General features: G+C 36.1%; 1 protein-coding gene across 3 annotated transcripts; it reads right to left on the reverse strand.

Annotated features, from left to right (window-relative positions):
- Positions 1-3,596: 3,596 nt before the first annotated feature.
- LOC145120591 (ubiquitin carboxyl-terminal hydrolase 24-like) lies at positions 3,597-6,481 on the reverse strand. Of its 3 annotated transcripts, none has more exons than XM_079056399.1 (8): positions 6,406-6,480; positions 6,121-6,242; positions 5,116-5,727; positions 4,858-5,045; positions 4,519-4,778; positions 4,276-4,421; positions 4,022-4,198; positions 3,597-3,946 (listed from the first exon to the last, which is right to left on the reverse strand). In XM_079056399.1, the coding sequence occupies exons 2-8, from the start codon at positions 6,133-6,135 to the stop codon at positions 3,752-3,754; spliced, it is 1,593 nt and encodes a 530-aa protein (XP_078912525.1). In that variant the 5' UTR covers positions 6,136-6,242; positions 6,406-6,480; the 3' UTR covers positions 3,597-3,751. The 3 variants fall into 3 exon arrangements, with proteins under 3 accessions (XP_078912525.1, XP_078912524.1, XP_078912523.1); XM_079056398.1 differs by having other exon boundaries at positions 6,121-6,316; positions 6,406-6,478; XM_079056397.1 differs by having other exon boundaries at positions 6,121-6,481.
- Positions 6,482-27,746: the final 21,265 nt, after the last annotated feature.

Consider the following 27,746-nt stretch of genomic DNA (forward strand, 5'->3'; position numbering starts at 1 on the left):
TGCACCAATAATAACCAACTTTAAAAAAATCTTCATACGGTTTTACTAATAATATGAAAGATATGAATTTAAAATGTAAGAAATGTAATTTTATTTTTCAAATATAGTTTAAATTCCATCCATTATAATCCTCACTTTCCATAACTATTGTTAATAAATTTGAGTAATTAACTCTTTCAATTAATTATATGCACTTATATGATACATGTTATCTCATCTTAATAATATGTACCTTAAGATCACAACCTTTTATTCTTTTAATCTAATGGATCAAAATTGGTTATACATTCACACTATATATATATATATATATATATATATATATATATATATATATATATATATATATATATATATGGGAAAAGTGAATATACCCTTAATGGTATATAAGCTTAAATACTCAAACTCACCATACTACGTCGTTTTGTATCATATATATACATTGTAATTGTCCAATGTTCTTATAATTCAAGTTCTAACTTGATTTACTTCCAAGATTTTTATAAATTTCACATTTATCTTCCTCTTACATAATTTTCATTTTCAACTATAATATATATAGTCTAATAGGTGTTCGGCAAAAAGATGTGATGTAAGAGGAAGATAATAGTGAAATTTCGAAAATTTTGAAAGTAAATCAAGTCAGGGGTTGAAGTTTAAGAACATTATAATGAATATATCAAACAAAACGACGTATTATGGTGGGTTTGGATACTTAAGCTTATATACCTTTAAGGGTATATTCACTTTTCCCTAGGGTATATTATGGTGGGTTTGGATACTTAAGCTTATATACCTTTAAGGATATATTATGATGGGTTTGAATACTTAAGCTTATATACCTTTAAGGGTATATATATATATATATATATATATATATATATATATATATATATATATATATATATATGTTCTTGTAAATAAGTATTTAGTTAAATAACACAGCTTATGATATTTAAGTCCTAATTATGTTTGGTACTAAATAACTATTTTTGTACTATTTTTTATTTTTTTGGAATTCCAAATATTTATCCTATATTCATCGATCCATCTCTCTTTATCTTGAATATATGATTCAAGGTTGTGAAAGTCATGAAGAAGTGACTATTGAAAATAATTATTTTATGATAAAGCACTAGAAAATGGATATTATATTGGGAAATTAAGTAATCTAAGTTTTTTTAAAAGAAAATAATTATTTTTTTATTTTTTTTGAAAAATAGCCATTTTTCCCGATGCTTCGTATTGGACTACTATTTATATTCCGGATTACTTTTCAATTTTTTTTCAAAGAATGCTCTATTCCGAATGCTCCATTAGAGATTTGATTTTCAAATCCGTAGTTATTTTTTGGTTTTTTTCCAACCTTTTTTTGAAAGAAATATTTCCACTTTATGTCTGAAATTTCCATTTTTGAGTGTTTAATATAACCGTTTTTCAATAAAATGTATGATTTTATTCATTAATATCATATATAGTTCACATTTAATATGTTTGTTTAATTTTTTGTTATATTTAAGTAAAAGACTAATTTTTTCTAGAAATTTCAGAATTGTTTATCAGATTCCGGACTTGTTCTTGAAACTTTAGAGTTTTTTTTTTCGAAATCTGAAATTTTAGTCCGGAATCTGAAATGACAGTCCAAAATGTACTTTTTTATTTGAAAAAAGTATTTTTTTTCTTGTTTCAGAAACTTCATTCCAAACCAAGTGGTTATTGTTGCTAAAAACAAATTATTTGGGAAATCTTTTCAAATAAACATTAAATTGTGGTTAGATTACTTAATTTCTCTATTTTATTTCTATTTTTGGAGCATGGAAGCGACATGGATCAGTCTCGTTTGACCTAAATGGTTGCTTCTGATGTTAGGGTTTGGTGGATGGTACTCAATCATGCCCCATAATATACATTATAAAATCTACCTGAGCTTCTAATTGAAGTTGATTTTGTATAAAATCACACATCTGAAAACCTAGAGAGTAGAATCCTACAATGGTGGACGAAGTGGAGCAGTTTTGGCCAAAAACCATGGGCGGTACCGGTGGTACCGTCGGTGTAATGAATCCAACTCGGGAGGTATTGCGACAATGAAGAATCATGGGTTACTTTAATGTTGGATTTTTTCTCACTCCTCATTTTGACAATTGGAAAGAGTAATATTCCAAAAAATATTTTTTTTTAAATCTTTACCAGTATGAATAAAAATCTATACATTTTCAAAAACCACATCTTCTCTAAAATTTCATTCCATCTTTTTTTTTCAATTCCATTCCTTTTCTCTCCAATTTAGTTCCCATTTTATCCGATCTCATTCTAAATGGATTCTCGTGGCAAATCCAAAAAAAGTTGTTCTAGCCAAAAGAAGCAACCAACGAAACAAAACCGCTCCTCAAGATTTGCCATTTTCCGTTCCGAAAACCCCAAATCCAAACTATCCACAATAACAACACTATCAAAAACAATATAACCTACTCATGATGCAACAATCCTACAACCAATTTTGTCTTCTGCCAGATAATACCAATTATAATCTGTATATGCAGTTTTCTCAATCGGTTTCGGAAACCCAATACTAATATTCTCCTCCCTATGTCTCGCAATTTTGTGAAACACAAAACCTAGAATCCAAAGAATTTAACGATGAACTCGCTCCCGTCTAAAACAAACAAACAAGCAACAAACTTGAAACCTGTCGATGAGATCACACGAGATTATACGAAGTGACAAACATCAATGAAGTGGTCCGAAAAGAAGAGGTGGTGTTGGCTAAGGTGTATATCAACGTATACGATGATAATTCAATGATAAGGAACACAATAATCAACAACAATCGAAAACATTTTGAGAGTGAGTTCTAGATCATTTTAAAGCGCAATTGGTTCAGATCGTACAAGGCGACAAATGAACTCCAAACCAAAGGATCTCCAAAAAAATGTGTGACGATTTCATTTGCATCTATAACTAAAATTTGAACAGTCTGGCTAGCGGAAGATCTGAGGTCGATGTTATAAAATCGACACAAAGCAAGTATCGACGACTTTATAAAATGAAAGTTTTTCCTCAAGAGTCGGCTTGGGATATTCTGAAACTCCACGCGGAATGATTGTGTGTAAAAAAAGTCAATGAAGATTCCCCGCCTCCATCTAAATGAACAAAAACATCATATTCCAATGCTTACACAACCTCTTCGGATGCATAATTTTCACCCGGATTCGGCCAAGACCCGAAAGCGATTCATGTTGATGAGACGCCGCCTTGGAGACAACAGAAAGGGAATAAACTGACGTCGACATCCTCACAAAGTATATCTCATGAACAAACGTGTTGATATCCACACTATAAGCAAAACAGAGACAGGAGGAAGATCAACGCAAAGGTTCTTGGATGTGTTGGAGAGACACACTTGTGTTGATCTAACATGGGTTTCTTCTCCTCTTGTTGGTCTAAGTAGTGATGATTTTACGATGGGGCTAGTAGCTTTAAAATCTACCTCGCATAAAGTTAACATGAGTTTATACTATTCGTGTTTAATACATTTTGTTTCCTTGCACCACCAGAGGCCATGGAAGTAAGAAATAATATTTTAGAGAATGAAGTAACGAAAATAATAACTCATTTTAATAAACCAAGATAGCGTGATTCATAATAATAACAGCATACACAAGATTTACCCAAAAAAGAAGCCCCAAGTAACCATATAAATTTTTAGCATAACCTCTTAAAACAGAAACGTGTAAAACTAAAAACTAGACTAATACATCTGCTTGTAGAAGAGCACATAAGCTTGATCATGAAGCACTTTGTTTGTAGAAATAGCAACAACCGAAGCATCATCATATCTCAACCACTTCCCACTTGTTTCATGCAATACATCAGCACTGTAATGACCCTTCGATGGCTCTCTTCCATGATGAGTTATCGTTGCCACTAGCTCATATCTTCGACCCTGTTTATTTTTTTATAAATTAATAAAAAACCATGAAAACGATATATATATTTTATATAAATATTAAATACATACCTCTGGTGATGATAAAACAAGGAGATCACGATTGAGAGTAACGTGGAGAGGAAACTGGATTGGTTTGAGTAATTTTGTGCTTCCTTGACTTCCATAGCTAAACCTCATTAAGTGTAGTATTATTATCTCTGGAAGCTCTAGTATTTTCACTGATTTACTTGCACTTACTAATTCTGCCTGATAATCATATATAAAAAATAATATTATTGAAATTTACAATCTTGAAAACATAATAATAATTAAAAAAAAAGTACCTTTCCTGCTGATGAAGCACGATACCCTTCAAGTGTCTCTGGAGCTGAAAAAAGATGAAGTGCATCTTCTATTGTATGCACAGGATCTGGACATATATTCAAATGGAGCAAAAGAAATGGCTGAATAGTTGCAGATGCTTTGTTACCTATTTTTTTTTTGTTTACATTCAAAATATATAAATGATGAATTAATGATCATGTTATTAAGATGAGTGAAAAATGTTAAAAGATTAAAATAAATACCTCTTGCTTTCACAACACTTTTTAGTTGGCCTCCGAAAATCTCACTTAATTTTGAAGGAATAAAACTTTGTGTTCTTGTGATTGCAGTTTTGTTCTTTGGTCCAACTGTTTCCCAACTATCATCATCATCTTCATCACTTACAGATGAAACCAATGAAACTTTTCCACCATTAAAATTACAACCTTCTCCTTCAAGTTTAAGAAGTTCATCATGCATTTGATGCATCACAAAACTTAAAAACTCCTGAGCATCTTCTTGCCTTTTTAAAAAACAAACTTCAACTCAGCATCCAAGATTCCAAAGACAACATATATAAATTTTATAACATCAACACAAACCTTGGTCTTCCAGAGAAGCTGTTTGGCATATCTGGAGAGAAATTGTTCAAAACAGATTCAAACATAACAGGTCGAAAAGGTTTCCCAGTTTCTACAAGAATATTGTCTTTCTTCTTTGAGTGAATGTCAGAAGGCATGTCAAATCCAGAAATAAACTCAACGAATGCATGTAAAGTTGGGTAACCAATCTAAAAATAAGGTAAAAACACAAAAGTTAATAATGTATCACAAAAACAAAAGATAATTATTACAGTTTACCTCAGGTATATTGCGTGATCTTAGCTCTTGTAAGAGATGTACAAAGGGAGAACAAGCAAGAAGAGCTTGAAGAGTTGCATTTAGAAAGCACAAATTTCCAGAGTTGACTAAGCCTCGAGGGAGTAGCTGTGTTGCAGCTTTATGGAGACCATTTGATGCAGTGATAAGGTTATTTTTGGGATTTATCAAGTTCAGAGCTTCAAAGGACTCCACATAAGCTTTTTTTCCAATGCTTTCAGGTACAAATGATACAGGTAGTTGTACATTTTTTGCTTCCTGTTCTTGTACACCATTGCTATAGGAAAGAGAGCTTAAATCATGGATGTTTCCATTTTTATTTACAACTGCAACAGGGGTTTGTGATGATGATGATGATGATGATGATGATGATGATGATGCATGAACAATTTCTTCATTGTTACTTTTCTTTACTGGATTTGATGGTTGGTGGTTTTTGGGAATTTCTGTAACATTTGGTTTGTTGTTGAAGATGCCCACAGATCTTAGAGTTGCAGAGTCCAAAGAACCAAACATAAATTCTACATCATTCTGTTTTGAGGTACTTTGCAGGGATTTGATCTCATCCTCTGTAAATGATCCAAACACGAACACCTGAAAGTTTGTAACAAGATATATGTTTTATTGATAATAAGGGCAAACAACACAATTGATATGGATTCTCAAAAGTATATGAAACTTACTAGGTTCTACAATCATCAAAGTGTAACCTTTTTAACTTTTCCCAACCTAAGAATCTAGAGATATATAGACTAATATACTATCTTTTAAGAATGCAAATAACTTAATGTGAAATTTTACTTCTGTGTATGGGCTAGATGAAGTGACACTCTACAATCGTACAAACTAAACCTAAAATAAAAGCCCTAACAGTTCCATCATCAACAGAAGCAATAACTACCAGTGATACTACATAAAATACAGCTCATCGCATACAAAATCGAAAATACATATAGTATAGATACAGAAAGAAGAGAAGGAACTTACGTTGTGGTCAGTCATCTCGAGGAGATAAGAAGGGACGAAAGCTCAATGAGAAGCTGGAGAAGTGGTGACCATGATGTGAAAGTGAAACAGAAGACTGCCGTTTTTGGGAGGAACTACTGGCACTACGAGCACGAAGATGATGGAGCAGAACAGCAATGGAAGACATATGAATGTAAGGGCAAATATAAATAAATTTCTGCGCAATGGGATTATTGTAATTATATGTGTGTATGTATATGCGAGATGAAGATGATGATGATGGAGAATTAGGGTTTTTGTCTCTACCTGAAATTTTGGCGTTCAACGATTGGAAAGTGAAAAGGGGGGCAAACTTTGCTTTGGGTGGGCGAAGGGGATATTGGTGTTTAAGGGTTAAATCGTGGAGACCGGAGACTATTATTTGTTTTTTATTTTATTTTCTTTTATTTAAATAAATACTTTAGTCAATTTTATTTAAAAAAATATATCGATATCTATATGTTATATATTCAGATCTATATACATTGATATTTATATATATTAGAAAAGTAATAATAATAATATATTCCAAATTTAAGCCTTGTCAAAATTTTGAGGCACTTAACTTATGATTTTTCCAAATATTTTTAAGATGACATAGTTTGTGGATAGAACCTATGATCCATAAGTCAAAACCGGCATAGTGTGGAAGTCACGAGCCATGTTATTCAAAAAGAAGAAGCCTTAGCGTACTAAAGATAGCACAACTAGTCTATAGAATATGTGACATATTTTGTAAGTCAAAGAATTAAAACAATGCATAGGAAATTACAGCGTCATCATATGAAATAAGAGGACATATGAATAACGTACGAAGAGAAGACAACAAGAGTGTTGATCAATGTTTTAAAACCCGGGTTTTTAGTTGACCCGGTGTGATGACCGGTTCACGGTTTATGGCCTTTTTCTATTTTCATATATTTTTGTTTTCCTACATACTACATAGACATATAATACCAATAATTTGATGTCAACAAAGTTTAATCTAAACACAACAAACAACCACATAGAATATTAATCAATAAACATATATCAATTGGATCCTAATTACATAATCTACACAATCAAAACCTTGAAACAATGATCAATTTACAATAAATGAACTGTAAACTAACCAAATATGTCACAATCAAAACCTTGAAACAATGATCAATTAACAATAAATGAACTGTAAACTAACCAAATCTATCACCTGTTGCAAAAGAAAACATGTTTCATAAGAAAAGCTAATCAGAAACCATAGAAGAAAATAACCTGATTTCAAAGTCAATTGGAGAAGAAAAGAAAACAAATCTATCACCTGATTTCACAGTCAATTGATTTCACAGTCAAAAGAAAACTGATTTCATAACAACAGCTAATCAAAATTGGATGATTGGACGCAAGTTGTAAGTGAATTAGTAATAGAGGGGGAATTGGGGTTTCGGTGGAGAAGGAACAGCCAACAGGAACATCAGTCGCTGTAGCAGGAAATAAAAAGAAAGGAAGTCGCTGTTTTGCAAAAAAAAAAACTCACCTGGAGAAGAACGAAAGTCGCTGGAGAAGAACGGAAGTATCTGGCTTGCTGCTGAGGTCGCTGCTTTGCAGTCGCTGCTGCTTTCTTTCTTCAGTCGTTGCTTTCGTTTCCTAGAGAAGAGAAGAACTGAGTTTGTTTTGCGGCCTGGAGCGATACTCACTTAATTATCCAAGCCCTAATAAACGGGCCAATCCGGTTTTTACCGGTTCAAAATACCCGGTTCAACCGTGGTTTAGGGTAAACTCGGCCGGTTCAATCCGGTCGGTATTTTTACAAAAATCCGGTCTCAATTGACCCGTCTTCTATCCCGGGTCACGGTCCAACCGGTTCAACCGGCCGGGTCGACCCGGGTTTTAAAACATTGGTATTGATCGTTTCCTATGAGTCAAAGTGAAAACATTCGTCTAAATGGTCTTTTTACTTTGACCATCCATTTGATGATGATAAGTTATGCTTAATTAATTATCATCCACATTTCTTCTTGTAATGATCTCCAAAATTTTGACGTAAATCTTGTGCCTTGAAACACTCCTCATATGAGTTAATCATTTTAATCAATTTAAATTAATTTTTTAGGCTAGAGGGATAGGTGTCACAAAAGGTGCACTCCATTCACTGCCACATAGGCGACACGTCACTTTTTGTCACAGAAGTGTGGCTTAATGCCACACACAAGGAGTGGTGCCACACTCCTTTAATTATTTTTATTTTTAAATAAATAAAAATTTTAGTTTTAATTAAAAACAAAAGAATTCATTAATTAAAAATAAAAACTATTACATTACTTTAAAAAAATAACATGAAATTAAAAAATATATATACTAGAAAATTAGAAAATAAAAAACTAGAAAGCTTAAACCTACAACTTTAAAAAAATAATAATAAATAATAAATAAATAAAAATAAAAAAACACATCAAGTGATTAAAAACTTGGAAAAAACTAGAAATTAAAAACGACTAGCGTAACGTTTTTTCACTTCTTCCTTCATCGCCAAAATAACTTGAAGTGCATCCCCGATCATATTCAACGTGTCCATCGCTAGCACTCTTAGTTCGTTGTCCCTTTGTTTCCGAGTCTCTCTATTCGAAGCAAGTTGCAAAATTTTATCCATTCTATCTTTTATGTCTTGCACATTCTCGCCCATTTCTTTCAAGTCATCCGATTCCGACGTTTTGCCCTTGCCTTTGCTTTTTGTTTTGTCCCTTCCCATTGCTCGGGGGGTGGTGACACTTGAACGGGCTCATCATCGTTGAGGTCGACACCAAAGAGCATCCGATGAAGTATGTTCGGATTTGGAAGTTCTTGACCGTTTTGATCCACTATCGATGTGCTCGTCGATTGTGTTTTGATTTTGCCATTTTTTGTTGCCTTTAAGTAGATTCCAAACTTCAAAAAACTTGAAAGTCTTCTTTTGCTCTTTTTGGTAAATGTTAAAAGTTTTCTCCAAAATCACATCGTCACTTTCATCGGTTTTCCATTGTCATTTCATGTTGTTATACAAATCGTTAAACAACATGACGTCTTTGTTCATCTTTCCCCATTTGGAGTAGAGTTGATGTTTAGAACGATATGGTTGTAGGTTCATTCCTTTTGGAACCTAGATCTAACGCGCATCCAAAAACGATCATGTTTTTGGTCCCCCTCCCGTATTAGCGTCCTCTGAAACGTCAATCCATGATTGTGCTAATACTACACTTCTTGAGGTTCCACATTTTAGATTCCGCCTTCTCTTTTCTTTTATTTCCTGGTTGAGAGGGTTGAGTTTATGGAACAAATTCTGGTTCGGATTCGGAAATGGGTGTTTGGTTGTGATTGTGTTTGTGGAACAAACTCTGGTTGAGAATCAAAATCAAATGGATCAAAATGTGGGTCGAATTGTGGTTGTGTTTGTGGAAGTGGTTGTGTAGGGCATTGTGGTTGTTGGATATGTTGCGGAAAATAAGGAAGCATACCCCCGTAGTGGTAGAAAGGGGGCGAATAAACCGGTTGATCAAGTGAAGGTGTTGGAGTTGTGGTTTTTCTAGTGGGTGTTTTTTGGTTGGTAAGATTTTTAGAGGATGACATTTTTGTAGGTTTTAGAAATGAAGAAGATGGTAAAAAAAATGAAGTGTTTGTGAGTTATTTTGGTTAATATGGTAATGTATTTATAGTGTTAGTAAAAATAAATAATTAAATAAATAATTTTTTTAAAATTTTAACCGTTTGCAACGGTAAAGAAAATGTGGCCAATCAAAAACGTTCGAGAAGCGCTCCCTCCCACAGCCGTAGTGCGGCCTCAGTCACACCTCTACCGCACCCAGGGGGCGATGTTCGGTCCTACGTGGCACTAGACTGCGGCCTCAGCTGCAGCCCACTCCGCTTGGTCTTAGAAACCAAAATCATAATTTTCGGAAAAATAGGTCCCAATGTTATCAAAACCGAAGTTTTAAGTAAACTTTTAAAAATATACAAGGATTCAACAATTTAAACATCAAAACATAAATTTAAAAGCAAACCACTACATCATATGTGACCTTCTAAATGTCTAAGCTCCATCTCCATCCTCTAATCATCATAAATACATGTTAAAATACGTAGTTTAGGCTTGATAAAATTAATGAGTAATATCAGGATTCAACATCCTTGAAGTTCAAGGGATCTTTGCTTCCCTTGAAAAGATGAACACTTCCAAAATACTTTAAAAACATCATAAAAATACTATAATCATAAACACGGAAAATAATGTTTATTGTTAAGAACTTCATTTTAGTATTATTGTAACATCCCAAAAATCATGACCAAAAATTTTTATTTTAAATATAATAACTATAAAACCATTTGTCTGAAAACAACCATAGTATCATTTGGTATCAAAACCAGAGTATCAATAGTCAAATCATATCATAATAAAACAATGTCAGAGTACAAATCCCAGAAATCTCATATGTGGAAAATCGTGTGTGTGATGCGCTGCTACCGTGCCGGCTCCTTTCCCTTCAAAGAGGAAGTACCTGAAACCAAAACTGAAAACTGTAAGCACAAAGCTTAGTGAGTTCCCACATCATACCACATACCATATAAACACATAATGCCTATCCTTCGGTATCTTTCAACCGGTATCTGTCTGGCATAACTGGGAGCTAGACTCCCCTTCGGTATCTTTCAACCGGTAACTACCTAGCATGGCCGGGAGTTGGACTCCCCTTCGGTATCTTTCAACCGGTAACTGCCTAGCATGGCCGAGAGCTGGACTCCCCTTTGGTATCTTTCAACCGGTAACTGCCTAGCATAACTGGGTGTTGGCCTCCCCTTCGGTATCTTTCAACCGGTAACCGGGGACTATTTCACCCCCTACCACTACCACATAGTACATACTAACACATATAGAATAACAGATAGTGGCATACCAGACAATGATCACAAAGACAATCATCTAACTCACAACTCCTACTAGTGGGCCGACATTGTGGCCTTAGACCCACTTCTACTGGAAGGTAACTCACTTCAATGTCGTGAAGTAGTTGTACTGTCCTCGGCTCTGGGATCAACTCCTCTCAAACTCCTACACATAACAATCTCCTTTGATTACTCTTTCATACTCATAATCCCCTTTAAGGGTCAACTCTGGTCAATGGTCAAGGTCAAAGTCAACATCCTGGTTGACTCAACTCGCTGAGTTGGTCTATCAACTCATCGAGTTCCATAATCCATAAAACCCTGAAATCCCGATCCTACTCATCGAGTCCTTTCATGAACTCGTCGAGTTCATCCTCAAAGCATAGTCGGGACCTTTTACCCACAACTCGCCGAGTCCCTCCTTGCACTCGCCGAGTTCCTCAGTCTTCATAACCCAAACCATGGCCAATTCGTTGAGTCATCTTCTAGACTCAACGAGTTTGCTCAATAACAGAAAAGGTTGGGGGACCACGACCCAACTCGCCGAGTTGTATGAACAACTCGTTGAGTCCCCCATAGTCTAAATCCATATAGTCGATTTTAGTCGGGCTTAATGCATCCAAAACGTAGATCTGGCTCCCTAGGGTCGATATATCACATAAAGTTTCTAACTTTACGTGCATGCATGGGTTATTTAGCTCAAAAAGCCCTAAAAAGCGATCCATATGATGCATGGGACTCCCATGGCCATAAAGTTGGCACCTTTATGTCATAGAGTCCCTCAAAGACTCTGGATTTGAAGTTATTACCCCAAAACATGCTTGCAATAATGAATGGTTCCAAAATATGCTCCTTAAAGCCCTAAACTATTCCATGAAGAGATCTAGCAAATGAATAGTCAAGGTATAGACTTTATACCTCAAATAAGCTGGAAATGAAGTTCTTCTTCTGGATCCAAAGCTCCTTCCCTCAACCAAGCACTTCTAGCTTCTACTCCTTCAAGAAAATACCAAAGAATCACTCCTTTTTCACTCACACACACTCACAAAGCTCAAGATCTAGAATTAGGGTTTTTTGGACTGAGGGAGGTGTGACAACTGGAAAATTTTAGAGCAAACAAGGTCTAAGCTTTAACCGTGTACGAGTGAATTCACAACGTAACATTTATGCAATGAGACTATGAATGCTAAGAGGCATGTTTATATAATTTATTATATACACATATACTTTGAAAACCATGTGTTAAAGAAACTTCGGAAGTTAAAACAATTAACATAAGATCACATAAGACAAAACAAGACAAAAAGGAGTCAACAAAAGTCAAATATTATACATTGTTTATAAGATTTCGGTTGTATTAAATCAAAACCCCACACCTTGACCGAAATCTCCTCTCTTGGACTCACCATGACCGAAAACACTAAGTTTAAGGCCCATTAAGGCCGAAAACTCCACACATAAGGACCAAAATCTCATTCTTTGTGACACTAGGACCGAAATCAACTTAAGGATGAGTACACTAGGTGATTTCGGTCATGCTAGGACCGAAATCACCCTGTTTTTGTCTGAAATCCTCCTTAAATCTTAGATATTTTATGCAAGTTGATTGGTTATTTACCTTCCCAAGGTGATATATTACACTTACCAATGTACGTGTCACCTCATTATCTCTTATACCCTATATAATACACATATTAGAACCATTTCTCATTCACAGTTAACATTACACTTCACAATTCTCTCAAAAGCAAACCTTCCTTTTCTCTCCAAGTTCTTCATCAAATTAATCCCAGGAAGCCTTCGAATCATCCTTATTCCTTAAGGTTATTGTAAGTTCCTTTTTATAATCTAGTGTTATTATAACACTTGCATAGTAGTTGATCTAATTTACACCTATTATTATGTGTTTAACATAATTAGGATACAATTATTTTCACGTGTTCTAACGCGAAGAACATCGCCACCCTCTTCGTTATCAAACCGCGAATACACACTCGAGGTGAGTTCATATCCCTACGTTTTCAAAAAATTTCCATGTTTTAAGGGGGGGGGGGGAATACAAGTAAAACGCAAGAAATCTTGTGTTAATGTCTAAACTATTTCAAATTATTTCAATTGTCGTTATTACCAATATATATATATATATATATATATATATATATATATATATATATATAGGAGTAGGATCAAATGAGAACACCAAAAAGGTTGAGAACGCGAGAACAAAGTATATTCATTTGCGATTCCATGTATTCATTTGTGGAGAAATGATAAATTTTTACGCCTTTAATTTCAATTGAAGAGAAAAAGCATATTCATGTTGATTGTGCGTAAAAATTTATCATTTCTCCACAAATGAATACATGGAATCACAAATGAATATACTTGTTCTCGCGTTCTCAACCTTTTAGGTGTTCTCATTTGATCATTTCCCTATATATATATATATATATATATATATATATATATATATATATATATATATATATATATAATTAAGATTCTATAGGCTTAGAATTGGTGATTTCGCATTAACTCATGTTCCTTGTTTGGTTGTGGGCTTAGGGTAGAATCATTTGTTCGACTGTCTTTTCAATCTGAATTATATATATATAAGTATAAAAATTATTTCGACACGTTAAACAAAAAGAATATTTTCGTAACTTATTTTATTACCGGTTATACATAAACGTTAAATTTCACGGAATATCTTTATCTCAGATTTACGAATAGAACATGTAATTTAAACTATAATAGGTATAATTTACGGAACATACATATCATTTTACCAGTCAGGGATACAATACAAAAATAATTTTATAAAAGTATAATTATTTAAACTACGATTACACTAAGAAAGGAGACATACATACAGTTTATTCATTATAAAATGGCTTTTCATTATTCTACACGTAACCGTCAATATAGCTTTGCGAGACACACTTCAAGTACTTATCTAAGTGCCAACGAAAGTCCTGAATTATAACCAGAGTCTCCTGGAGGGACAGCGTGACACTTGTGTATAGATCTATACGTGACTGACAATCTCGCACCTAAACTGTTAGCTACAGTTAGGCCGACAAGCCTGGGGTGACAAATGTCGTACCAATTCTGACACCTGAAGAACGTCGTATCAGGCCATCTTAGGTCATCAAGCATGGTTATAAGAACTCACAATTTGGTATTAACAATATGATTAGTGTACGAATACATACATAACTTCAAATAGTTTTATTTAATAATAAAAGTACAATACAATATTTTACAGTACAACTGGTGGATCCATGCACATACATTAATAGAGTTTTCATACAAGTACAATTACAGAAGACTATTTTCCAGTACAGTGAAACTTACATTTCAGGGAACATTCATTTATCATATGGTTTTATTTAATAATATAACAACATTATACTATTTCAGAGTACAACAATACTTACACATTTTGGTCTTTAAGTAATAAGACTACAATTCATTTACAATAGAAAATATTGGATTTTCTGGAAGAATACACTTACATTTTCAAGGAACAAATGACAGAATTCTAATATAAAAATGCTTATGAACTCACCAACTTAATTGTTGACACTCTTTTCAAAACCACTTGTATTCTCAGGAAATTAATAGACAGGTATCCACACAGATTTTGAGAAGACGGGGCATCATAGAGTCACGTCTTTTAGTTTTTGATATATACTTTTGGTGTCAAATGTATAATGATTTGAACACATATATAAAAAGTATACTTTATCAATATGATGGTTGTTGTGCTTTGATTACTATTATTCAATTGTTGTGATATTGTACATGACGTCATTAGCTCCCGAACGTTTCCGGCGTTCTGGTTTGGGGGTGTGTCAGGAGGCGATGAGGGAGGCCACAATGGGGGTGTTAAGGTCTTTAAATAGGGTGAAAACCCTGAAAATTAGGGTTTCACTCTGGAAGGTCTACTCGTCGAGTTAAGTCTTCTCAACTCGTCGAGTAGACTTCAAACCCCGTGTCCAAAAATATCCCATTCCTACTCGACGAGTTTGGGGCCTCCAACTCGTCGAGTTCCTTTGCAAAAATGAGTAATTCTTATTAAAATACATACCAGGAACCGGACGTTACAATTACACTTTACAGATTTTGTTATTTATACTTTGCTTATACCATTTGGATTTGGTGATATGATCTAAGGTGCATATGAGATTTCAATAAGTTGCTAATGCAATTCGAATGAGGAAGGAACATTATAGTTTTAATATGAGTGTCATTTTAGAAAATCAAAGTCTTACATGGTGGAAGGTTCCAACAAAGTTAATACAAAATGAAACTCTATTATACTTTTAGCAGCTCTTAACGATACAAGAAGATGATACATAAGTTGAGACTACAAGAATATCATCTAAAATTTGGGGTATACAACGAATTAATATGGGATACGAATATTTTTAGGTACATAAGGTACTTCAACCTTCAGGAGGGCCCTTTATCATAAAATTTCCTTGGACAAGGAGTTGGATGTAACTCCCCATTTTCACCCTTTAGTAGGATTTAATATAAACGTTTGTTTATAAAATTCAAAGTAGAAATATATTACTTTTTAGCCAAAGTAATCATCATAAAACATGTAGGAAACATCAATACAATTTCCGTAGATATATAGAACGCTCGAATCTGACTTCATATGGAGAAGTTAAGATTGTTTAAAGTCTTACGTTGAGCCTTATACGGCAAAAAGTGTCATAAAATATGAATCGAAGATAGGTTTCTTATTATCCTAAGTATTCTAAATAAAAGATGTAGTGACCGTAAAAGCGAGAACATGCATATAAAGAACGCCTAAATCTGACTTTACATGAGGAAGTTATGATTTTTCGCAGTTTCAGCGCAACAGTGTGGGCATAAAAATTGAAATTCAAATCGGTTGATTGTTAACCGAAACAATTTAAATGAGAGTCGAAGATCTCGTGAATACAATTCCGTTGATATAAAGACAGTCGAGAACGGATGTAGTATTGAAGAGTTATGATTTTTATACGGGTTTTAGCAGTCTAAGCCATTTAAAAATATAACTTTTAAAATAAATTGAAAAATAACCGACGGAGTCTAAATGAAAGTTGTAGTACTCATCGATAGCTACGTGTGGATATAAAGAACGTCAAAAATGGAGCTCGTATATGAGAGATATAATTTTTAGAAGTTTAAAAATTCCTACCTACAGCAAGCGCGGCGCGCACAACTTTTAGAAGGGATGCATGGACCACAGGAAAAGCGACACGTGACACGATTTGGCAGGATCTGCGCAGCCAAAAAGCGCACGATGCCTCAAGGTATGCGTGCGACGCACGCTGTAAAACCCTATAATTAGAAGTGTTACCAGCCATTCTTTCCTCACACCTTTCTCATATTCTCTCTGAAATCTCTCAAATCTTTGGGGTCCGACCTTTCCGGACTCCTAAGCATTTTAGCGGGGCTATGAGATATTTAGGAGCCTGGAGAAGAGGGGTTTTTGGGTCGAGATTCTTCCTGTGACTTTCCGGCTTTTCGCTAAAAAAAATTGTAAGTTAAGTTGTACTTACTATGTTTTAAGTGTAACTTATATTTATATTCATAGTCGTTATTATGAATGTATCAATAAGATCTATCGGTGATTCCGGTCATAATACTGTTTGATCTACTTACGAGAGAGGTGTCTAGAATGGGCACATTGGCTTGGTTGTTGGATTTCAGAAAAGCTATCTGCCGAAATGATCCTGCCTCCCAGTTGTCCTACCTGGCTGACCCTTGATTGATAGAACTTTTGATATTCATTGGGATTAGTGAATGATATAGCTTCCATTACTAGATGGTCATAGGGATATAAGTTAAAGTATTTTAGGTTACTACTCGTTTGGTGCGTTGCTCGCCAGTTGGATTACCCGGATAGCTGTTAATCGTCTGAGAAATTGTCCAGGTGAGTTTTCTCATTATATTGTATACTCCAGTATGCATCCTCTGTATGTTAGGATATAGTTTGTAACACCCCAAAAATACAACCCAAAATTTTTGTTTGAAAACATTACTAAACCATAATATCAAATATCAGAAGATAAAAACCATGAATCGTGTATCTCAAAATGTCATAATAAATTTATCAAATCGAAACTAGTGTCAAGATCATATCAAAATATCAGAGTCTAACTCCCAGGCTAAAACTGTGGTGTGTGTCATGCCATCATCCCGAGCCCTTCCCTTTGCTAGCTGAAGTACCTGAAACCAAAACTGAAACTGTAAGCACGAAGCTTAGTGAGCTCCCCCAAACTACCACATACCATACAATAACATATAAAGCACATACTGGGCCTCGCCCACTGCATCGGACCGAAGTCCGGAAAAGACTAGGGCATTGCCCACTGCATCGGACCGAAGTCCGGAACTAACTAGGGTCTTGCCCACTGCATCGGACCGAAGTCCGGAACAAACTAGGGCCTTGCCCACTGCATCGGACCGAAGTCCGGAACTGCATCGGACCGAAGTCCGAAACTACTAGGGCATTGCCCACTGCATCGGACCGAAGTCCGGAACTAACTAGGGCCTTGCCCACTGCATCGGACCGAAGTCCGTAACTAACTAGGGCCTTGCCCACTACATCAGACCGAAGTCCGGAGCTGCATCGGACCGAAGTCCGGAACTGACTAAACATAGTATAACATAATCATGGCATATAACATAAACATATATACTGTATACTGCATCGGACCATAGTCCGGAACACATAACACATACCATGCCTGTATCACAAAGACATCAAGCATATTGAACTACTGCATCGGACTGTAGTCCGGAACTACTGCTAACTAAACGGGCCGACATTGTGGCCGTAGACCCGTTCCTACTGGAAGGGAAACTCACCTCACACTGCTGAAGTCCTGCTGACAAAACCATAGCTGCTGGATGACAGATTCCCGATCTGTCAATATCAAAATAACACCCAATTAATAATTGGGTTCCAACTCATAACCATAAGTCCATACTTGGGTAAAAGACTACTTTACCCCTATCTTAGCTTGACTCAAGCCCAAGGCCCAAACCAAAGGCCCAAATGTCTAATAATGGACCAAGCCCCAACTATGGCCCAATTTTCCAAATTGGGCCCAAACCTTTACATGGACTTCCCTTAAGGCCCAATTATTCAGTCCAGTCCAACATGTCTCATTCTAAGGGCCCAATATCATACAACCATCTAGGCCCAAACTATAGCCCATCTATGGCCCAATTTTCCAAATTGGGTCCAATCCTTCATATGGGCCTTACCTTATATTATGTGCCTACTTGATCTTGATTGTTTATATGTCGACATATTTTGTTTGGATTGGGTTCAGACGGTCCTGCTTTGTATGGTAGGCCAAGATACCCGATGCGGGTCGGCAGTAAGCCGTAGGCACGGAGGCTTGGGAAGAGCGGTAGAATTGAGGCGGTAGGCCAACAAACCCTGGGTATTACAGCCCGATGGCTGATTGGACCTGTTGTATATTGGCATTCCAACCTGGGTATTCCATTCTAAGGATGACTGGACCCGTTTGTTGACTGGGCCCTGGGTATCGCAACCCGATGGTTGACTGGGCCTAACATGTTTGATTGTATATGTGATCTGTTTATATGGTGTTATTTTGGGGAACTCATTATTCTTTATGCTTACCCGATTATTTATGGTTTCATGTATCATCGGTTATTGTTGGAATGCGAATGCATGACTGTACACACTCATCAGCAACATTGAAGATTCCACGTTTCTACAAAACCCTGATTTTTAACAAATGTAATTCGGAATAAACGGTTTTATTAACTAATGAATTAATAAATTGGGAAGTTTTACCTTCATAACAATGAAAATTTTTGGTTGTAAAAATGGGATGTTACATATTCATTTTTTTCCATTATTTTTTAAGAAACATTATATTTTTTGAAATTTAGCAGGTTACCAACTGGTAATTGCTTACATGCTTACATGGCGGTTTTCGATGACTTAGCATGTTTATATGGACACTACAAGAAAAATGGGTAATAGCTGCGACAAAATTCACTGGTAACGACTATCAAATTCGCCGGTAAAGGTAATAGCAAGTCGCCGATAAAAATTCGTCGCTACCGCCCCGTCGCTATTGATCAAAATGCCACCGGTAATAACACTTGTCGCCGCTAATTCTGTTGTGGCCAGTAATAATCTTTTTCACAGCTAATGCTTCAGTCGCCGGTAATAGTGTCACCGGTAATAACATTTTTCATTTTTAAACTGTTTTTTAATCAACAATTTTGGTGCAAAAAAGTCAGATACATAACGACATTAAATGCAGAAAAAAAAATTACATAATATCGGATTAGGTACCAAATAGTATAATGATATTACATATAGTTAATTTCATACCAAAATATATAAGCAAAGTTTTATAATTACAAAAAGCTAGTACCAAAGTGTCATGACAAGTCTAACATACAAAACACAAACTAATTATCTGACGAACCATCACCTCCGTTCCCGTCGTTTCCTCCTTGATCTTTTCCCTGATTGAAAAAATGCGTAAAGTTCATCCCTACATGTCGGTTCATTTAGCATTGCCTAAAGATTTTCCAACTACATAATAAATTTTGAAGTTAAATTATCAAGCCAAATCAACATGGATTTATTGATGCCAAAGTACATTGCTATTTTTAAACTAGGGACAAAAATCCAAAGTAAGCTGCTATTTCTTGCACTTAAAACATAAACACAATTACCAAATCAACATGCATTTATTGATGCCAAAGTACATTGTTATTTTTAAACCAGGGACAAAAAACCAAAGTAAATTGCTATTTCTTGCACTTAAAACACAAACACAATTACCAAATAAACATGCATTTATTGATCATTATATAGATACATGAAAATTTGAAATTGTCACACCCCCAAACTAGAACGACGGAAACATTCGGGGGTGGAGGACGTCATGTACAGTATCATAACAATGCATAATAGTAAAACAAACAACAACATCATCCATTGCATTAATAATATAATTTAATACAAGTGTCTTCTGAATGTATTTGTAAGACACCAAAAATATATATATCAAAATAAAATACGAGTCTTGAATATACTTCGTCTTCTCAAAACCTGGTCATCGGTACCTGTCTACTGGTGACCTGAGAATACAAGTTATTTTGAAAGCGTAGATCACCATTTAAGCTGGTGAGTTCATAAGTATTTTAGTGCCAATTGTTTGTATAAGTTTGATGAAAGTGTTTGTAAATGTTTGATGTAAATGTTTGTAAGTGTTTGTTGTAAATGTTTGTATACTTCTTAGAAAATCCTATATTTTCTACTAAAGTTGTAGATATCATTAAACTGTAAACGTACAAAAAAGGAACGCCCAAATCTGACTTCGTATGAGGAAGTTATGATTTTTCGAAGTTTTAGACATAACAGTAGACAGCTAAAAACTCGAAATAAAGATCGAGCGACTTTTAGCCAACGCAATCTAAACGAGAATCAAAGATCTCGATAATAGTAGTACAACGGTAAAAAGACAGACGAAAACGGACATTGGATGAAGAAGTTATGGATTTTTGACGGAGTTTTCCTGTCCCGACCTACTAAAAATAAATATAATAAAGTTTAAAGTCAAAATTGGCCGACGAAGTCTAAACGATAGTTGTAGAGCATAATCTCAGCTTCGCGTCGATATAAAGAACGTCGAAAACGGAGTTCGTATGCGAACGTTATGAATTTCTGAAGTTCGGGGCGCGAACCCCAACACTGTGTCAGAGTTCACGACGTGAAACAGAGGTTCACGACGTGAACTCAGTGCTGACGCCTCCTGGAGTCTGTCAGACCCAACTTGCGATGACACATGCAATGACGATCAAGCTCACGACGTGAATAAGCTTGGTTCACGACGTGAGACCCCAAAATGACCCTATAAATAGAAACCGAAGGTCTCGGGTTTAGGCTGCTCATTTCTCTTCTTCCGGCTAATTCTACTCAGTGTTAAGCATCCCGAGACTATCCCGAGGCCCCGGTAACACCCCTAACACACGACGCAAGTCCCGACACCCCGAATCTCCCGAGATTTTTGAGAAATCGACTCCTTTCCGGTCGAAGTGCTGCCCGAACAAAGCATCGTTTCCACCGAATCTTCACTACTACCAAGTGAGTTCATACCCATACAAACACACTTTAAATACGTTTTTAACTGTTTTTAAACACTTTTAAAGGGGGGAATACAAGTAAACACACGGCTAAAATCGTGTGAAACATCGATCTTTTGCTATACTTTTCATACTGTTGTTTTAACTATCTTATGAAGTTATTATCATGCAAAACACCTCACAACACAACTTACCCTCCGGGGATACAATATGTTTTATAAATGGAATATGATTTATTTATATGTTTGCATACTACATCATATCAAGGGTAACCATTTTCAACTATAACATTCGTGTATTCGACAAATCACAATTTGTTATTATGCCTTAGTTAACACTGTAGAAAGGGTAATCATTTTGGACATGAACATACACACTTTTGCATATGTGACTTAATTGTTATCTCGAATTGTCAAAAGATTCTTCATCATATTACTCGTGAACATCGTTGTTAACAATCATGTGATGTCATATGGCTTTGTTTGTACCAAACGAAAGTCCCCACCGATAACCAGAGTCTCTTGGAGGGAGAGCGTGACAAGTGTGTATAGATCTATACGGGGCTGACGATTCCGCACCCTGACTGTTAGCTATAGTCCCCGGGGTGACAAATATCAACATTAGGTACTGCGTCTAGTATGGTTATGAGGAACTCATAACACGCGGAAACAATGACTCATGCACGTAGTAATACATAACTCAATCATGCTCGGGGGGTAATAACTATATTATAGGGTATTATCAGCATGTTCAGAATTCAGGATAAACACTACCACAACTAGTTTTATTTTAATAATAAAACTATACATTCCCAGTTTAAGTATGACATATTTACTTACATTCATGGTCTTGGTTCATATAAGACTACACCTCACTTTTAGGAAAATATAGGATTTTCCTGGTTCAAATACATTCATTTTGTACAATAACGATTTACAACATCATTCTTTTGAGCATGTCATAGTTGCTTACAGGTTACGGTCTTGGTCATTTGAGACTGCATTTCACTTTTAGGAAAATATAGGATTTTCCTGGTTCAAATACATACAATTTATACAACAATCATTCATACTCATTTCATACACTCATAAGAAAATATCAGATTTTCTGGGAAACAAACGTGAACTTTCTAATGGCATACATTTTCTCAAAACACTACTTATGAACTCACCAACTTAAATGTTGACACTTTTTCTTTGAAATAACTTGTATTCTCAGGAAATCGCTAAACCAGGTTAGCAACTGCTTTTGAAGACTTACACTCAGGCGTTAGTTTAATCTTTTGGACATCATATTGTAATTGACTTTTGCAAACATGTAATACTACAATCATGTAAGCTTTTCAATTATGTATATGATGGTTGTGTGTACTTTCTTTACTATTCATTTGTTATGATACTGTGCATGACGTCCTCCGCCCCCGAACGTTTCCGTCGTTCTGGTTTGGGGGTGTGACAGATTAGTATGAGAGCATTGTTTATAGTGAACTAAGTATATCAAAACCATTTTTGATATATAACTATAAACACAACTGGGCAAAAACACTCTTAGTGAGAGTTATACTTTTAAAATGAAACTTTTATAAAGTATACATGCATACATTATATAACAGGGTCAGTATCATAATGAAAACAATATAGAAGTGTTATAGATGAGTTGTGCAATACAAGTATGCCTTGGAATATGTAATCGGGACTGGGATGAATATAGCCTGATCAACTATATTTGTCCGGGAGCCGACCAACATATGACAGGGGATAGCTACAGTGGACAACAAGTCTAAAACTTACCAAACTTATAAACCTTAGAATCAAACATAACATTTAGAATACTATAGGAGTATTTTATGCATACAATAGTTTAACTTTGATGTTTAACCTTATGTGCCTTAGTTCTAGACAATTCTTATATCCCTATTCTCGCACATACGCGTATGGGAAGCGGAACAGCAGCTGGCTGAAGCCAGGGCTGAATCAAGTACCAATCACAACAATTCCCCTTGCAAGTAGAGTCTACTCTACTCTATTCTTTGGATATAATTTAGGTCTTTGTATAGACCCTAGTATTAACTTTCTGTACTGTAGAGCTGTAGATAAGGTCAAATTTTCCCAACATTTCGATGTATCCACGATATATATATATATATATATATATATATATATATATATATATATATATATATATATATATATATATATATATATATATATATATATATAAGTAACGCATTTGCATGCGTGTAAAATTTCTTGGTTATCACTCCAATTCATATGTTTATCTATTTATATATAAACTCTCATTATGAATCAAACTCAAAACCTTGTTTAGGTCAAATCCAATTCATGAAATGTTTAAAATAGTCAACTCATTAACACGCGGCTCTCAATCATTAAAGACTTATTGTCTTCATTATTACTTCTTTGGCAACGCGATGCCGCCTCGCGGATCTGCACGCCGCGTCAACAACGCAACACCTACGCCACCGCCACCACCTCCACAACATGATCCTGTCATGGTACAGGCTTCTATCACTGCATCAGTAGCAGCTGATCTTACGCAAATAAACACTAACGGAGCTGGTGGAACTGGAAGCAGTACCAACCACTTGAATCATGGCACTGGCCATGGTTATATCAGGGAATGCACATACAAGGAATTTTTAAATACGAAGCCAAAGACTTTCAACGGGGTAGGAGGAGTCATTGCACTTATGCAATGGTTCGAGAAGACCGAAACGGTCTTCGAGATCTGTGCATGCCCGGAGACCAGCAAAGTCAAGTTCGCCGCTTGCACTTTCTCTGATCGAGCCCTCACCTAGTGGAAGGGCCATGTAAAAGCCCTATCCCTCCCAGTTACTAATGCCATGAGCTGGGAAGATCTCAAAATCTTGATGGTGGAAGAATACTGCCCGAGGGGCGAAATCCAAAAGTTAGAGCATGAGCTATGGAACCTAAGTATGACCGGATCGGACCTAGTCGCTTACACGGCCAGGTTCAGTGATTTGTCAGCCTTGTGCCCAGATATGTTAAAGCCGGAATCGAAGAAGGTGGAGAGGTACATTTGGGGATTATCACCCCTGATCCAGGGGCATGTCCTGGCCTCTAACCCAATCACGTTTGACAGCGCGAAGTGCTTGGCTCAACGATTGATTGATCACGGTGTTAAACAGGGTACTATTACCGCTGTTTCGGAGCCACCGAAGGATATAGAGGACCGAAGGAAACCCTGGAATAAGAGAAAGGGGGAAACCATGCAGGAGAACTCCAAGAGCCAACAGTTAGTGACATCTCACGCTGTTACTGTCCCTACCACCCCCACACCCACAAGGTCGTACAACGACAACTAGCCTAAGTGCAACCGATGCAACTTTCATCATCACGGACCCTGCCGTGAAATGCATTGCACTACGTGCAACAGTAAGGGACACACTGTCCGCTACTGCAGGGAACCAACCCAACCAACCGCTCTAGCCACAAATGTCGTAGTAGACCGTACTTGTTATGAGTGCGGAGCAACGGGGCACTTCCGAAGGGACTGCCAGAAGGCAAACAACAGGAATGTTGGTGGAGGAGGCCGAGTATTCGGAATGGGCCAAGAGGAGGCCATTGCAGACCCCACGGTTATTCCAGGTATGTTTTTCCTCGATAGCACATTAGCATGCATTTTATTTTATAGTGGAGCGGAGAGGAGTTTCGTGAGTCATAAATTTAAAAATCTATTCAAACAAACACCCCAATCATTAAGCAAAACCTTCATATTAGTAATAACAAAGATATATAAGAAGTTCCCAAATGGCTACTAGAAATGGATTGGCTTGGTCTTCACCATGCCAATTGCATGTGCTATGAAAAGACCCTTCACTTTCACCGTTGGCTAACAAAACTCTATCGATTTATAACGACAAACCCGACACAACTCCCAAATCGTTTCTAGTTTCAAAATCCCGTAGCACTCATATGAGGAGTACTATATCCTTTGCAACCTTCCCGAAGTATTACCGACAGACTATTTAGGAATAGCACACGCACGACGAGTCAAGCTCAAACGAAGAGGTTAGGAATGATTACGGTTAACCTATCACTGCAAATGTGTATGCAACTTGTATACACAAGGTGGTGATAAGCGGACCAGGTAAGAATTCAACCATGAACTTCAAAACGAAACGACCTGTATTACGAGTGAACAATGCTAACATTTAGATGAAGATAGTCAAACAAACCCAAATCCACACGACCTCTACCGGTCGAAGCAATAGACGGAGTAATAAAGGTCTGCAGGAACACCCACGCTAGAATCTAGATTCACTAGAGAACAAGAAGAGAAAATGGAACAGAAATGCCCACATCCTCCCTCAAACAATTGAAGTCGCAGTCGAAATGCGAATTTCGGGACGAAATTCCCTCTAACAGGGGGATAATGTAACACTAGTCAAATTTAGGTCAAAATTAAACTTTTCTAAAACCAGAATTGGGATGAACCAAGTGGTAGATATCGTAAAGAGGTTTCCAAAAATATAAAGAACACTGAAATCCGAGTTATAACGAAGAAGTTATGACCAATCAAAGATCCGCAACAAAACCGGTAAAATACTGTTAAGCATAAAATACGAAATTTCAATAAAATACTTTTGAACCTTAGGTATCTAAATGCAAGTTGTAGATATCATTAAACCGTAAACGTACACAAAAGGAACACCCAAATCTGACTTCGTATGAGGAAGTTATGATTTTTCGAAGTTTTAGACATAGCAGTAGACAGCTAAAAACTCGAAATAAAGATCGAGCGACTTTTAGCCAACGCAATCTAAACGAATATCGAAGATCTCGATAATAGTAGTACAACGGTAAAAAGACAGACGAAAACGGACATCAGGTGAAGAAGTTATGGATTTTTGACGGAGTTTTTCTGTCCCGACCTACTAAAAATAAATATAATAAAATTTAAAGTCAAAATTAGCCGACGAAGTCTAAACGATAGTTGTAGAGCATAATCTCAGCTTCGCGTAGATATAAAGAAAGTCGAAAACGGAGTTGGTATGCGAAAGTTATGAATTTCTGAAGTTTGGGGCGCGAACCCCAACACTGTGTCAGAGTTCACGACGTGAAACAAAGGTTCACGACGTGAACTCAGTGCTGACGCCTCCTAGAGTCTGTCAGACCCAACTTGAGATGACACATGCAATGACGATCAAGCCCACGACGTGAATAAGCTTGGTTCACGACGTGAGGCCCCAAAAATGACCCTATAAATAGAAACCGAAGGTCTTGGGTTTAGGTTGCTCATTTCTCTTCTTCTGGCTACTTCTACTCAGTGTTAAGCATCCCGAGACTACCCTGAAGCCCCGGTAACACCCCTAACACACAACGCAAGTCCCGACGCCCCGATTCTCCCGAGATTTCTGAGAAATCGACTCCTTTCCGGTCGAAGTGCTGCCCGAACAAAGCATCGTTTCCACCGAATCTTCACTACTACCAAGTGAGTTCATACCCATACAAACACACTTTAAATACGTTTTTAACTGCTTTTAAACACTTTTAAAGGGGGGAATACAAGTAAACACACGGCTAAAATCGTGTGAAACATCGATCTTGTGCTATACTTTTCATACTGTTGTTTTAACTATCTTATGAAGTTATTATCATGCAAAACACCTCACAACACAACTTACCCTTCGGGGATACAATATGTTTTATAAATGGAATATGTTTTATTTATATGTTTGCATACTACATCATATCAAGGGTAACCATTTTCAACTATAACATTCGTGTATTCGACAAATCACAATTTGTTATTATGCCTTAGTTAACACTGTAGAAAGGGTAATCATTTTGGACATGAACATACACACTTTTGCATATGTGACTTAATTGTTATCTTGAATTGTCAAAAGATTCTTCATCATATTACTCATGAACATCATTGTTAGCAATCATGTGATGTCATATGGCTTTGTTTGTACCAAACGAAAGTCCCCACCTATAACCAGAGTCTCTTGGATGTGTATAGATCTATACGGGGATGACGACTCTGCACGCTGACTGTTAGCTACAGTCCCCGGGGTGACAAATGTCAACATTAGGTACTGCGTCTAGTATGGTTATGAGGAACTCACAACACGCGGAAACAATGACTCATGCACGTAGTAATACATAACTCAATCATGCTCGGGGGTAATAACTATATTATAGGGTATTATCAGCATGTTCAGAATTCAGGATAAACACTACCACAACTAGTTTTATTTTAATAATAAAACTATACATTCCCAGTTTAAGTATGGCATATTTACTTACATTCATGGTCTTGGTTCATATAAGACTACACCTCACTTTTAGGAAAATATAGGATTTTCCTGGTTCAAATACATTCATTTTGTATAATAACGATTTACAACATCATTCTTTTGAGCATGTCATAGTTGCTTACAGGTTACGGTCTTGGTCATTTGAGACTGCATTTCACTTTTAGGAAAATATAGGATTTTCCTGGTTCAAATACATACAATTTATACAACAATCATTCATACTCATTTCATACACTCATAAGAAAATATCAGATTT

The sequence above is a fragment of the Lactuca virosa genome, chromosome 6 (assembly GCF_052849685.1).
Source record: "Lactuca virosa cultivar CGN04683 chromosome 6, Lactuca_virosa_CGN04683_v6, whole genome shotgun sequence".
In the NCBI taxonomy this organism is placed as follows: Eukaryota; Viridiplantae; Streptophyta; class Magnoliopsida; order Asterales; family Asteraceae; genus Lactuca; species Lactuca virosa.